This window comes from Trachurus japonicus, chromosome 1 (assembly GCF_045865225.1).
Source record: "Trachurus japonicus isolate A0001 chromosome 1, Traja_1.0".
NCBI classification, from domain to species: domain Eukaryota; kingdom Metazoa; phylum Chordata; class Actinopteri; order Carangiformes; family Carangidae; genus Trachurus; species Trachurus japonicus.
In genome coordinates, this window is record NC_140907.1 from 17,239,797 (window position 1) to 17,254,167 (window position 14,371).

Sequence of the window (14,371 nt, forward strand, 5' to 3'; positions counted from 1 at the left end):
TGGAAGTGAGAGCATTTAGAGGGTGACAGCAAGCTGACAACTGCAGCATGTAACAGAACTACAAGTGATGAATGACTTGTACATACGTTTCATCAATGCCACTTAGAGACTGCCGTCTTATCGCACTGAGGATCTGACTGTGAGAGTTTGACGGCATTTCTTGTGTGAAAATTCTGGTGTTCTGTAAATCAGATAAAATAAGGTGGTCTAACACATTGGAATTCATTTTCTCTGGCACATGAACATTCCACTCGAACTTCTTGAACCTACCATACGTTTTAGTGTTTGATAGCAGCACAGCACCATAGAAAAACATCACTGCAACGTGGCAGGTATGTGATATCTTTCTGTCAGACAGAGAAGTCTATTGCTGCCCCTCTGTGGTTGGTTCACCAGCAACCATATACAGCATGAGCATCACTGATACTGTAGATGTGGTTGGGTGTGGTGCTTTGTTTCACCTGTAAGCATACCCAGCTGTGATGTCACAGACTCTTAATGTACACCTGCTGGTTTATCAGTGCAGCAAGATGAGAAATGACACCATATGCCATAAGGACTGATGCCTCATTTCTGCATTGCATGTCATATCACATGAGTATCCTGTGCAGACAGTATTGCATGCTAAAGAATCTGATTTTATAGGCACAGCACTGTTCCTGGCGTTCTCTGCACCACACCCACTTGCACACCTGTTCTCATCAGCTCTGTTAGTATTTAGACCAGACCATTTCCCCATTCACACCAGATTGTGAAGTGCCTCTTACAGCCATGGTTATCCACCCCTTTTCCCATGCCTGCCAATTTATGCCTGTAATGAACCCCCAGCCTGTTTTTTGGACTTCTGCTCCTTCGCTTCAGTTTCTCTGCCTGTCTGTTACTAGCCTTTGCTGATGAAAATGGGCTCTATGCACAGCTCCACTACTTATTATTATTTATTATAGTATTTCCTGTCTTACATTATTGGACAAACTGATTAATCCAGGTGTGTCTGACCATTGTGACTACTCAGACACACCTGAATTAATCAGTTTGTCCAATAATGTAAGACAAGTACACTGTATGTTTTAAATAATGACCACACTAATAAAAACACAAGATATTAAAATAATACTTGGAACATTCAATCATAAAATAGATAGATTTCAAAAGTTACAGCAAAGAAACACTCACTCAGCATGAAATAACACTGAAAATGAATGTGGGTCATATTGTGCATTAGAGTGGTACTAGTGATACAAAATGTGTTTTTATTCATAAAGTAAAAAATAAATAAGGATGTAATATGATCAAAAACAAGTTAATTGAGGAATGCCTGGAATAGGCTACTATATGATGAAATACATTTTTTGCAAGAATATAGCACAAAAAACTCAGTCGGCTCACTTTATGTTTGTACGCATCAAAGGGTAAGGCTATAAAACTTGTTTTCTATCTTCTTTTTTTTATTAGTTTATGAACTGTGTGGTACACAACGTTCACTTCACACAGATTAAAATTAAGTAGGTCACTGCCACTTCACAAACAAAAGAATTAATTTTACAAAGTCGAAGACAGCAATTGCTTTACTTAGCTAGCTTACTGGCCAAGAAAACATTTGGCCGAGGTGGCTCATGGTCTTACCTTTTCACAATACTTTTGTGTGTTGGTCTTCTTTGTTGCAGACATTTCAGCAGACTGGTCAGATACTTCCACTGATTCTATTGTCACACATTATTAAGTAAAAGTCTATTAAATTTCCCCAAACTTAACTTAACACTTTTGTATTAAACGCGCGTGCAGCGGCCGTACATCCTCAGGTGCTGCTGTAAACGCAGGTGTTCTTCCTCTGATTACCTTCGGCGGTTGATCAACAACATTGATTGTAGTGCATCACCACCTACTGGTGTGTGTGGGTGTCACTCTCTCCAGAGTTTGTAATGCTCATTATTCACTTAGAAAACAACAAAATCGCAACAGCACACTCAAAACACTTGTATGCGCGCAGCAGCAATCACTCCTGGACGAAAAGAAGAGCACAGGGAGAGATTATTGCCAGGCCAGCAGAGGGCCAATGTAGCCTAACACATAGACCTATATCAATTTATTGCAAGCTTTCAGTCATTGTGACGTTCAGCTCCAGCACATTTTGCCTATGCATGAGCGGTAGCCTTTTTCACCTTTCAATGTTCATTATTCACAAATAGAAAACTTGCGTGCGTGTCCCTCTTTTAGTCGATGTATTTTTTGTTTAACATTATTTAGGAGAGGCCATGGCCATGACGTGCTCTTTAACTTTTTGGGCCAATAGGTTTGGATCATGTCAGGTTTTTTCCTGTCTTTGTTTTTTAAGTTGTTGTGCCTTGTGAAGGTGACTGATTCTTGTTCTGGCAGTTTGCTTGGTATGGTCTCAGATGCCACATCCATTTTACATTTGGGTTGTGTAATGCCTTTTCCCCCACGGACCTTTTCAGTAGGCAATTGCTCAGTCTTGGCTCTGGATGGCAGTGTCCTTGTGCTGTTCCTTGCAGCTGGGAGTAGCCTACACCCTGGATGTGTTTATCCCTTTGGAGAACAGGCCATTTATTCTCTGCTTTTCTGGCCTAGCAGCCACCTATGAACATATCTCCAATCTTCAAGGAAAATTTGATCTTGTGGTCATTTTCGCTGCTTGTTTGTTTTTGTTGTTGTTGTTTTGTAGCCTATGTAAAAGAAAATATAATGCAGTACAGCATGAGAAAGAACTTGAATTATCCAAGTCAAAATAACAGTTAGTTACACTTAAAACTAACAAATTAACATTTTTGTATTAATCTCTCAAGAATGTATGTTTTACCATAAATTTTGACAACAGTCAAGTCTTTATTGATCATTAGTGGTTCCACTGGAGACACCAGACAACAGCAACAAAAACAGAGTGGCATAGAAACACTAAACGGAAGAAGAAAACATCCAGAATCAACACAATGAAATAAAAACAGCTTTAAAAGTTTCTCAGTGAGGGTTGATATAATGGTGGTGAGAGCTGAAGCCCTTTTACAGCGGTGAGTTGTGCATGTCATTACAACAAAGATCTATTCCTGGCATGAGAGATTGGCAGAAAACTAGCACACACATCATAAAGTCTTTACTGTGAAATGTTAATACATAGGTACAGCAATCTAAAAATTCATTTTGCAGTCCACAGCTGCTTTCTTGTTTGATTCAACTGCTCATCTACTTAACACGTTATAGGAGAGTATTGACACATTTGCATATATTATCAGATGGTGGAGTGGAAGTTGCATTGCTTTTATTGAAGTTCACAGTAATGTTAAAATGAATGTGTGCTGAACCTGGGAACAACTGGCTGACTAGTGAATGTAATTATGTGTTCAAAGCAGACATTTACCAATATAAGTATACTGTATGTTTGTGCTGTTTGATACAATGTGCCCTCAGTACAATTTTAAGTGCTTCTCCATTTTAACAACAAACCACAAGTAGTGCAACATCTACAGATGTGTCCATGCAATATGTATAACTGATCCACTTGAGTCACACTGAAACAAATATTGCTAAGATGTTGAAAACCAGATGCAGGAGAAACCTGTTATTTCTTCAGCTGCCTACCAGATGGGTGGACAGGAGCACCGTTTCTGAGCAGACCCACACAATAAGACGTGAGGATGTGAGGAAGATTAAGAAGGACGTCGTGCTCAAGGGAAAGGAGACAACATTATGACGTAATACTGGGGTCACATTTAGGTGCTTGGAAGGGGTCCAACACCAGATCTGAGTGTGTGTGTGTGTGTGTGTGTGTGTGAGTGCCCCAATCATGAGTCTGTGAGTTTTTTCATTCTTCTGAATGACTTGGTTGATTGTAAATCACACTCTTCTTTCATTGGAAGTATAAAGGTGCCTCTTCTCAGTGACCATGGACTCAAGGCAAACTGATAAAATCACAATGGTCTAAAAAGAGCATGTCACCATTGTACCAAAAAATACAAAGGTATTCATTCGTGCCCATGTGCTCACACTCTCAGTCATACTGTACACACACACTCACACACACTTAAGAGGTGAAACCCCACAACAACCACACGTGCACAGTCAAGTGTTCAACCAAGGCTGGTGATGTTGGAGCGACCACCTGGGGGTGCTACAATACGGTGGCCAGACCGACGTGGGATATTGTCATCGATCTGTGCCCCTGAAAAATAAAGACAAAATTCAAATATTAGATTTATTATCCTTCAAATAAATCTGGTTAACAGTATTTCTTGTACAATTCCTCTCCACATCTGCTTTTTTATGTCAATGCATCAAAGAAATCAAATGGATTTTAAAACTATAGTTTGTATAGTATGTCTAGTACCTGATAGGCTGAAGTTGGACTGATGTAGATTGCGTATTGGTGGTGGTTGGTGAGAGGTTGGGGACGTTTTGGCTGATGGAGCAGGAGTAATGTATTTGGGTGTAGGAATGACATCATACACAGGGCCATCATACATCCCACGAGTAACACCCTGCTTCCCCTTCACCTGGACAGAAAACACAGACACACAAACACAAAGTACTCCTATTAGTACACATACTGCCTGTCACTGAAGACTGATAGATTGGAAAAACACAAGTGAGTAGGACATCGTCTGGAATGTTGTGGTTTATTATTCTGCTTTAATAATACTACTGGTATGCCAAATAAAATTAAATCAAATCAAGCATATTCTGTATATTAGTGTTTTCTGTATTCTTTAAGTATTCTCTAAGAAAAGAAATGGTGCCAATACATTGAAACTTATACTGGATATTGACAGCGCCTCTAATGAAGTGGAAAATAATATAATTAATAAGTGTCCCCCATGTCTTTAAAATTGGTACTGTTCTGTACCTGGTTCCTGAACTTTACACGCTGGTAAGCATAGTCCGGGAAGGCCTTGCGAGGAATAAATCGACCAGTACCCTGCTGAGCCTGCAGCTTGCCTTCCTCATAAACCACACAACCTTGACTCAGCACCAGTGCTGGACCTCCGCGACACTCCAGACCCTCAAAGATATTGTACTCTGCAGCCTGTGTGTGGACACAGAAAAAAATATGAGACAAAGAAAGAAAGCCGAAAAAGGGAATGAGGTAGAGAGACAAAGAAGAGCCCCCCACCCCCACCATTTAGAGCACTGATACCTGACATTGCTGAGGCCTACAGTGATATTTCAGCAAGAATTGTATTAAATCTTAATACATGCAGTAAATCCCAGCAGTTGAGAAAATGCAGAGGTGAATAAAGGAGAGGGTCGTTGCATGTAGAAGGGGTGACAGTGTAAATACAGGGGGATGGGTAGAGAGATGGTAACACAGAATGGGTGAGGGGTGAAGACGGATTATAACCTAAAGCCGGCAGCAGTCTGGATTAAAGCCTTTGAGAGTGGCAGAGCAGACAGAATACATTAACCACTCTCTTGTATCGTTCTGTATTGTGTCACATTGCTCAAGGCAAATTTCCACCCCAGAGACTGGAATTGAAATGCACTGCTTGGACTGGCAAAAAGAACCCATTATTTTATTTACATCTAGTTGTGGCTTGCTATGCAGAGAGTTGTCCATCTCTGAGGTATCTGCTGCTACCCCAACATAAAGTGGGTGAATGCGAGTTTCATTTGTGGTGCTCAAAGGATTATTACAACAACAGGGCTCCAATAATTTGCGATTCTCAGTGTGAACATTGTTCACAAAAATTCATTTGTATTCAAAAGATGGTTATTTTCAGTGTTCCTTTTACAATGCAACCATTGTTAAGTTTGTGTTAAATTTTCTCAGATAACACGTCTGACTATTTCATACTTGCAGGATATGAGAAACTGCATCCTTTCACACTTTCGACAAATTGCCTTTTTAAAAGTTAAATATCGTATTTACTTTTCAATTGGCATTGGGGCCTTTAAAAATCTTAAATCTAAATCATCTAAAATATAGTTTTGGCTATAATGTAATGCGTGCATTTTTCCAATCCCACTGCACTTATGCAATGAGGCACCGCACTGTGCCCAGTGTTGCCACACTTGACTGATTAAGACTTTCACTTTAAATTAGATGTCAGGTTTCTCTTCACCTCCTATGATATAACACTTGGTTTTTTAACGTATTTTACCCTGTGCAGTCTTCCATATGAAACCTTTGGAAGCCTGTGTCCCTCAGCAGCTGATTGAACCATCATTCTTCTTTTTCTCTCATCTTTCTGTTTCCTCTGCCCTACTTTCTCTTTGTCCTCACCGACTGCTGGAGTTTGGCCGTGATAGTTTTGACGCTGTCAGGATCCCAAATTACAATGTCAGCGTCGGAGCCCACCGCTATCCGGCCTTTACGTGGATATAGATTGAAGATTTTAGCAGCATTGGTTGATGTGACAGCCACAAACTGGTTCTCATCCATTTTTCCCATGACCTGAGGGACAGATAAATTGATGTTTAACGTGGTAGCCGGCCAAACACAGACTCGCAGCTACACACAATATGCAAATGTGCAGGCACTCGCTCTTACACACACACACATACACGTACACGTACACGTACACACACACACACACACACACACACACACACACACACACACACACACACACATCCTCATTGCTCACCACAGCCTTGTCCCAGACAAAACCCATTCTCTCCTCCACTCCGTTGGTTCCCTCTGGGATGAGGGTGAAGTCATCTTTTCCAATTGCTTTCTGGGAAGTGCTGTATGCACAGTGAGCACTGCCTACTGCCTGGAGGTCCCCACTGTATCAAGGCAAAAAAAAGAGTTATAAACCTGTAGTTATAAAGCAGTCAAACATTCCTGCATATTTCTAAAATGTGTTTAACTGTTAAATCCATTTCAAACCTTATATGTTTGATACTCATTTAAGGGATATTTGGCTACAAAAATCAATTAGAGACAAACTGAAGCAAAAATGATGAACACAGACATTTCTACTATTAGCCACCAGGTGTCCTCAGTGAGCGACTGAGTTAAAGCACAAGTCATGTAGTGGCCTGGGGAAAAACCAGCCAGTTGAACTATCTAGAATGGTGCATCACAGCTGCATTACCAGCCCCTTAAGCATTAACAAGAGTACACAAGATTCACTGTGTTATCAAAAAAGAAGCATCAACACATATATTTGTTGTACCTCCTGGTACACAAGAGGCTGAATTTGACTGATAAAGAGCTATCATTATCATAATTTCTCATCTAAGGCCTTTTATTCATTTGTTAATTACAGTGATTACTTCATGATAGGGAGCTAAGGGATCATCGCCCCATTGCCAAGAGAGTGCTTATCATGAAAAATAAAGGGCCTTGCTGAGACATGAGAAAAAAGGGTTCTTTTGTTTGCATCACTGCAGAAGAACTGAAAAATACACCCTGTCGCTTCAGCAGCAGCTCAAAGACAAAGGCAGGATCACACCACTGGCGTGACAGCACGGACCCGCCTTGAGAAGTTGGAGTTGCAGATGAAGGAGGAGAAGTGAGGTAGAGGAGGAGGAGGAGGAGGAGGAGTAGCAGGGAGGCACTCGGTAGCCAAGGCAACAGATGATGAAGGATTCTAGTTCCTGTGCTATTTATGGAATCGGGGACAGTCAAAAGTGTACAGCAGGATTGTCTCTGCATTTTGCATGTGTATGTGAGTGTGTGTCTGAGGTGAGAATTCAGGTGGGTTTGGTCTGGGGCACTTTCTCCATGAAACTGAACTTACCATTATCATGTACTGTATTTTTCATTTCATGTTAAAAGTTGGGTCAAAATTATTTTACAGTCCTTCTTCTACTATTAAGCCTCTCTGGCATTTCTTCTTCCTACCCATCATCTCCATATACATATACTATCACCTACTCTTTATCCATTTTTCTTTTTGACTTAAGCTAGGCTCACAGTGTGCATTGCACAGGCAGTTGTCAGTTTCATGAATACCAAGAGAATACCTAAAGGCAAACAGTGAAAGTTACATCCTTGCTGGAGTCTCCTTCCTTGTCATCCAGCTGATTTGCATTTCACATTGTGCAGAGGTTAAAGCTTTGTCTGTTACCTACCCTGCATTAATCTGTAAAGTTTTTACATGCTCTGATGTTTAGGAAATATACTGGAGAAGGCTACATGTTTTGTCAGGTGGCTCTTGTGAACTCTGGGAAGTTGCTTTCATAGAAAACCTGTGCATTTACCTAGTACCTATCATGTCTGATGGTTACAGAACCGGTGTTTAAGACATACCAGGACAGGAGGGTGTGGAGATGGTCTGGAGTTGTGGGATCAGGGCTCAGAGGAGGAGAGGTCACATAAGCAGCCGCTTTGGCCCAGTTCTTGCTCCAGTAATTAGAACCATCAGTGGCCAGGCTAGCTGTAATTGGCTCCCCAAATACAACAGAACCTGGATAGGAAGATAGGATGATGCAGTTATGTGAGCAAACCATCTCAGTATATAGATGGGTGGGGGTTGGGGAAAAAAAAGGCTGACCTTTCCTCCTGGCCTGGGTGATGGTGTCGGCCGCACTCTTGCTCATTACCTTGGATAAAGTAAGTCGAGCCAATTTTTATTTGTCAAACACCATTTTACCACAGAAATGATTTTGAGGCACTTGCCAAATAGAGCATACCTTGGTGATGTAGACTGGGCAGTTCACACGGTTACCAAGAGTGATGGCACGAAACACCGCCTCAGCCTCCAGCTGCATGGGAAGGAAGGAAGGAAGGAAGGAAAGAACTGGTAAAACCTACACAATGATGGATAACTAATCTGACAGTGAAGGTGTGTGACATATCACCTCCTCAGGTCGACTCAATGGATGTCCTTCTGGTCCAGTTACTCCCATTCCAAGGATTTTTCTCTGTTCCTAAAATTCAAATGGAAATGGTTACATAATTATCTCACTACACAGCACAGTAACTGTTAGATTTAGTTCAGTACCTGTCAAGTCATGTTTTACCCACAAGACTCACATTTCAGCATTTTTGCTGATATCGCATGGCTGTGAAATGCAAATCTCACAGTGTGTCACACTATAAAAAGAAAATGAAGTGTGTACTGAAATCATTGCATGCCAATGCTCCATAGGGAGCTTGCATAGGCTTCAGCCACTGTGCTTCTGACAGTGCTGTCTGGAGGACAGAGAGAAATTAAGATGAAAACCAGATCCCCACTCATCTCGTCCTTTTTTCTGGTTCCACTATTTGTTTTCAAAGGGATTGGTACTTATACTGGTTTTTCACCACCATTTCCCAATTTCCATTACAGCTAGGTTAAGTAGTATATCATTATCATTTTTTATCAGCATGACCATTCATTACCCCCATTGATCTTCACAATAGATCATGTTTTTCACCATAATTCCCCCTTTAATCAGAACCAGCATCTCCATGACCACGACTACCACTATTCATCACTGCTGTCAGCATTATCAGCACCTTCACCCTCACTAGCTTAATCATCATTACATCATCATTAGTACAGTAATGGTGGCCTAAGATAAACCTGTCATTCTCAGCAGCAGCAGCAGCAGCAGCATTAATCCTCTCTCTCTCTCTCTCTCTCTCTCTCTCTCTCTCTCTCTCTCTCTCTCTAACTCTCTAGGAGCTGGAGAGTTATACAACAAGAATATATTTCAACTGCAGTGCAGGACTATAAAGGTAGATGACTGGTCATGATTTAGTTCAGCCATTATATGTTGTTGGTTCTTTCACTACAGTAAACTGCTGTCCTTAGAGGCTGAGTAAATAAACCGACAGGTTGTGAAGGTGCTATAAGAGGAATGGGTTGCCAGTTGCCACATCAAGACGAAAGAGGAGGCAATAAAACACTTACCTGAGCAATTAGGTCTCCATTTTCAGCATGAACTAAGACCACAGCACCCAACTGCTTCAGGAAGGAGAAAGCCTCATAGAGCTGAGGGAGGGAGGGAGCGAGGGAAGGGGCCAGGGGCCAAGAAAGAAATTAATAGTGAAAGTGCATAGTCACAGATTTACTTGAGTAAATTAGCACAATATTTGTGATGAGCGTAATTGGTGACTTTTGAAATATACCTGAGAATCAGACATCTGGTACAAATCCTTATAAGCCATGTACACTTGGAAGGAGTTGACACCTTACAAGAGTAGAAACAACAAATGTATTTGTGACAAGAAGGTAATGAGGCTGCAAATTAAAGGAAAAAACATATCTACAAGCACTTCATCTTGCATGAAAGTCAAGCAGAGCAGAGTCAGCAATTACAGCCTCTTTATTCCTGACAGGAATTGGTCACACACGCAGTTGCTATGGCTCTGTTGCTAAAATATCTTGTAGTTGCCCCAAAAGAAATGTGATTTTTTACTTACAACAGATTACAAGCAAAATTTATACACTGCCGCCATGACAGTACCATAATGAGAACAATGGCTTTCAACTGTGCCTTCACTATAAGAGGATTCAGCACTTGGCCAAATTATTTCTAAATCTGTCCCAATTGTTCTAGTGCAGTGGTTCCAAAACAGGGATGAACTTGGAGCTGAAACAAGAATGACAGCAATGACAACACTATATAGAATAACTAGAAATTGTCGTACCCTTCTCTTGTACCAGCAGCTCCAGCTCATCTTTCACGGCCTCATTCCACTCGGGGATGTCTACGTGCAGGGAGTAGTCACAGCATGCCTTCTTATCTGCAGCCTCTTGCCAGTGCTCAAACGCCTCCAGCAGGCTGTCCCCAGGTTGGGGAGTCACATGGTCAACTGAGGGGGTGAGAGAGGTTAAAGGTGAAGATGGAAAGAGTGCAAACATCCCAGCATATTAAGTGTATTCTTGTATCCAAGCATCCATTCTCACTGATCATGGTGGTGCCTCCAGCAAGTGCGGCCTTTGTGCCTTGGAGGAAATCATCAACAGGCTGTGTGCCCAGAAAGGGCTTCATTAGACAGGTGTTGACATCTATTCCCCCTGGTATTACCATGCGGCCATTAGCCTCGATCACCTTGACACCACCCGGAACAATCAGATTCTCCCCCACCTGACTGCCAAGAGCAGATACATGACGAAACAAAGGGGGCGGGGGTAAACAGAAAGCAAAAAAGGAGGAATGGTGGGGTTGCGGATATGGAGCGTGGGAAATAACATGGGTTTTGGATGAAAGTTTGCAGAGCATGAGAAGATGGAAAACATAAAGAGAATAAAGAAGCAAAATCATTATCAGTGTCAGCCAATACTCACAATAATACAATCTTTAATGCCTCTGCAGTGATTGAACATAGCTAGCGCCTCATGTACATACTTGATGAGCCCGTCCTCGATGTAGACATCTGCAAAGAAAGACTGGTCATCATTGACCACCCGCCCTCCTTTGATCAACAGCTGCTCACTCTGCACAGGAGAGGTACAGAGGGAGAGAGGGGAGAGAGAAAGAGGAGGGAAGGGAGGATGGCAGAAGACATTTTGATATATTGCACAATCAGTTATATAATCCCTGGCCTTGTAGCAATATTATGAGGGTGCAGTGTGGAGAGAAATGCATAGCTCCATCTGTGCTGTGCATGGGTGGGGTCTCTAGGGTCTCCAAATAAAACCAATATCTGACTACAAGACCAATTTGCATTCATTGTATAGGGTCATCTTAATGGCACAATCAGAAAACAAGCACATTTTTGTCAGACTGGAGCATGGGGGGTGCCTGGCAATAGCATTAGGGAGATGTTATGTTGCCATGGTAACCAGTGATCATCCATGGTTCAGATGACGGCCGCTGAGAGCCCTTCTTAATGCTCAGCATCTATAGCCAATACCGATGCTTATAGTAGAGAAAAAACGCGACTAGAGTGTTAGAGTGTTGTTTTATTTCCCCACCATTAAGTGAAAATCTTTGGTTTATAGGCCTATATATGTTGCCTTTGGATTCATTTGGCACTTAATAATAGCCCTCAGTGTGGAGCTCTGGGGGGGGAACTTTCTGCAGAATGCATTCTTCCAAAGCTCACACCTCTCTGTTTCATACAAGTGTTTCCTGTGCAGCCCCTGGTTTGACCGTCAAATCAACCGACTTAATCCCTTTGACAGGCGGTGAGATTACACAACACTGTCCAACCCTGGGCAAGAATACGCGCTCGATTTGACGCACAGACACTGAGAATTGTCACCTCTCTGTCTCGGGTTTGCTGTTTGACACGGGACTAAACAGTAGCCAACGGGGGCCTTCTGCTCTTTGCCGCCTCACTAAGAATTTAATCCCTGCTCTACCGGCGTTGGAAGCGGGGATTTGCATACGAGCGGAGAGCCTCTGACCGCCAAGCCGGGTCTCTTACCGTCAGATGGGGGATGCTGTTCTTCCCCTGGTAACCGGTCTCGGACATGCTCTCTCTGTCGCTCTGCCCCTGGGCAGTCAACTCGGTAGCTGCTTACAGTGACTCAGGCGCCCCGTGCTGCGCTCTACGCCCCTTTGACTCCCCCCGATGTTTCCCGGTTATTGTTTCCTTATGTAGAAAAGGGAGAGCGATGAATCCGCCGCCGTACGGCTGCGTCAGGGTGCGTGGAGCGCGCACAGTGAGATGACAGGTGACGATGCTGTGCGTGCGCGCACGGGAGCGTCTGCATCGCACCGAGAATTAAAGATGGGTGTGCGGACGCGAGCGCCCTCACACCTCCTGCACAACACACAACACGCGCAAACACGAACGAACGGGCTCATGTGAGGGCACAAAAACATCACAGCAAGAGAGGGGGGGGGGGCGTGGGGGAGCGATGTCTGGCGCTGTCCAATTCAGCACCACAGACTAAACACTGCGCCTGCAGGCCCATGTCTCGACAAACATGCATTTGTGTAGATTTGGACAATTTTATTCGAGCGACGTGGATGTAAACCCATCAGGCCGAACTGCAATGCAGCACAGAAGTTAATAATTTATGCAGATTGAAGATTTTCACTCAGAATTACTTTCCTGCCGTTTTGTTGATTCAAAAGAGATGACAAATATGGTCTCCAAAAAGTCTTTTTTTTTATTGCTAAATAAAAAATAAATTCGAAATGTTCATTTAGTGGACCATTTCTCCACCCGTTTACTAATTATAGGCTCTTTACATCCAAAATGTCAAACATAGAGAAACACGGATAGTTCTACCTTTTCATTCGGGCTTTCCTTCCCCGATGAACATCTGATCTCAACCCCGGTGCGTGCGTCGTCCCGCTCCCCGGGCGAGTTGGGCAGTGACCCCTCCCGGGCCTCGCTGGGCGTCTTGCCGATAGGGTCACCTGTGTCCAAAAGCCTCTCCCGGCTCCCGCTTCTCGGGGTGCGGCTGCCTTTCCTCCCCACCGCGTAGTTATCGAAGTCTATGGTCTTGCTCTCAAACGCCCCCTCCACGGAGCTGAACATGCCGAAGGATTTTCGCTGGTTCGGCCCGGTGGTGATCGGCCCCGCCAGGTAGACCGGCAGCTCATCCTCCCGGTTCCACTGTCTTCTGCAGTCAGACATTGTGGCTTTCCCACGGGGAGACGGAGACTTCCCCCAATCTGAAACGATGGAGACAGCAGCCTGGCTTGTTTTTAACCGGGTCACAGTCCCGCCTCTCAGGCAAGCGCGCTCAGTCGATGATGTGAACTGTGAACAGAAGCTCTCTCCGGGCTACCTAAGAATCCCGCCTCTCAGCGCGCACACACACACATGAAATAGTGCAATGATGCAGTGCTCCAGTTTTGGTAGGAGGTGTGTCTGTGTGAACTAGTTTTAATATGAAGCATTAGCTCTGCTAGAGCCTAGTTTGTGACAACACGCACGCAAACAAAACGAGAGCAAATCTGGGTCTGTGTCCCCCCTCTTTGTCTCTGTCTCTCTACCACCCCTCTCTCTTTCCTCTTAATGTGGGGGCTGTGCATGAGATCACCGGATTAAAGCAGTCTGTGTCATCTTTTAACCCACATCTGCAGGGATAGACAGATTGGAAAGTACTCTGTGTGCATTCAGTGTTAGAAGATGGTGTCAAACAGATTTACACAGTGGTTAAGGAGTTTATGAAATATAAGCTAATGGTGTTCTTTTTTCCCCAAAATCCAAAGATTTGACACAACAAAATTGTGTTTCAGAGTTTAGTTTTTTGACATCTCCCTTTAATCATCTCACAACCCCTTAATTTCTTCAGGTTTTTGTAGAAGTTTCACCCCCAGAAGCTACAACAGTAATGCGGCTTATGTTCAGTATTAATCATGAAAAAAATGTACACCTCAAAGGCGAGGGCCTCATACAACTTCTGCTGTCAAAGCCCGGTAAGATGAGTATTTAATGTGCAAATCACATGGCAGTAATACGGTAGATGTAGTAGAGGTTTAGGCTGTGGTAGTATATGGGATTTGCCTATTGATCTAAGATTCAACACAGAACATCAGGAGATTTTTTAATAAAAAAGAGTCTGTTAAATCATTATCT

General features: G+C 43.1%; 1 protein-coding gene across 2 annotated transcripts; it reads right to left on the minus strand.

Annotated features, from left to right (window-relative positions):
* Positions 1–2,807: 2,807 nt before the first annotated feature.
* crmp1 (collapsin response mediator protein 1) lies at positions 2,808–13,656 on the minus strand. 2 transcript variants are annotated; one of them, XM_085776774.1, is made up of 15 exons: positions 13,073–13,656; positions 11,236–11,324; positions 10,794–10,978; positions 10,535–10,699; positions 10,013–10,074; positions 9,795–9,875; positions 8,758–8,826; positions 8,590–8,661; positions 8,451–8,499; positions 8,207–8,363; positions 6,594–6,735; positions 6,230–6,400; positions 4,853–5,032; positions 4,337–4,502; positions 2,808–4,171 (listed from the first exon to the last, which is right to left on the minus strand). In XM_085776774.1, exons 1-15 carry the CDS (start codon positions 13,421–13,423, stop codon positions 4,080–4,082), a joined length of 2,031 nt encoding a protein of 676 aa, XP_085632900.1. In that variant the 5' UTR covers positions 13,424–13,656; the 3' UTR covers positions 2,808–4,079. The 2 variants fall into 2 exon arrangements, with proteins under 2 accessions (XP_085632900.1, XP_085632909.1); XM_085776783.1 differs by lacking the exon at positions 13,073–13,656 and adding an exon at positions 12,260–12,495.
* Between the last annotated feature and the right edge of the window lie 715 nt (positions 13,657–14,371).

What these genes read in the sequence shown, in the direction of transcription:
- crmp1 (XM_085776774.1), bottom strand. Translation starts at nt 13,423, where the DNA reads ATGTCTGACTGCAGAAGACAGTGGAACCGGGAGGATGAGCTGCCGGTC. An exon ending in CATTGAGTCGACCTGAGGAG is followed by an intron (nt 8,662 to 8,757) that starts GTGATATGTCAC and finishes CTTCCCATGCAG; the next exon opens with CTGGAGGCTGAGGCGGTGTT. An exon ending in CTCCACACCCTCCTGTCCTG is followed by an intron (nt 6,736 to 8,206) that starts GTATGTCTTAAA and finishes GCCTTGATACAG; the next exon opens with TGGGGACCTCCAGGCAGTAG.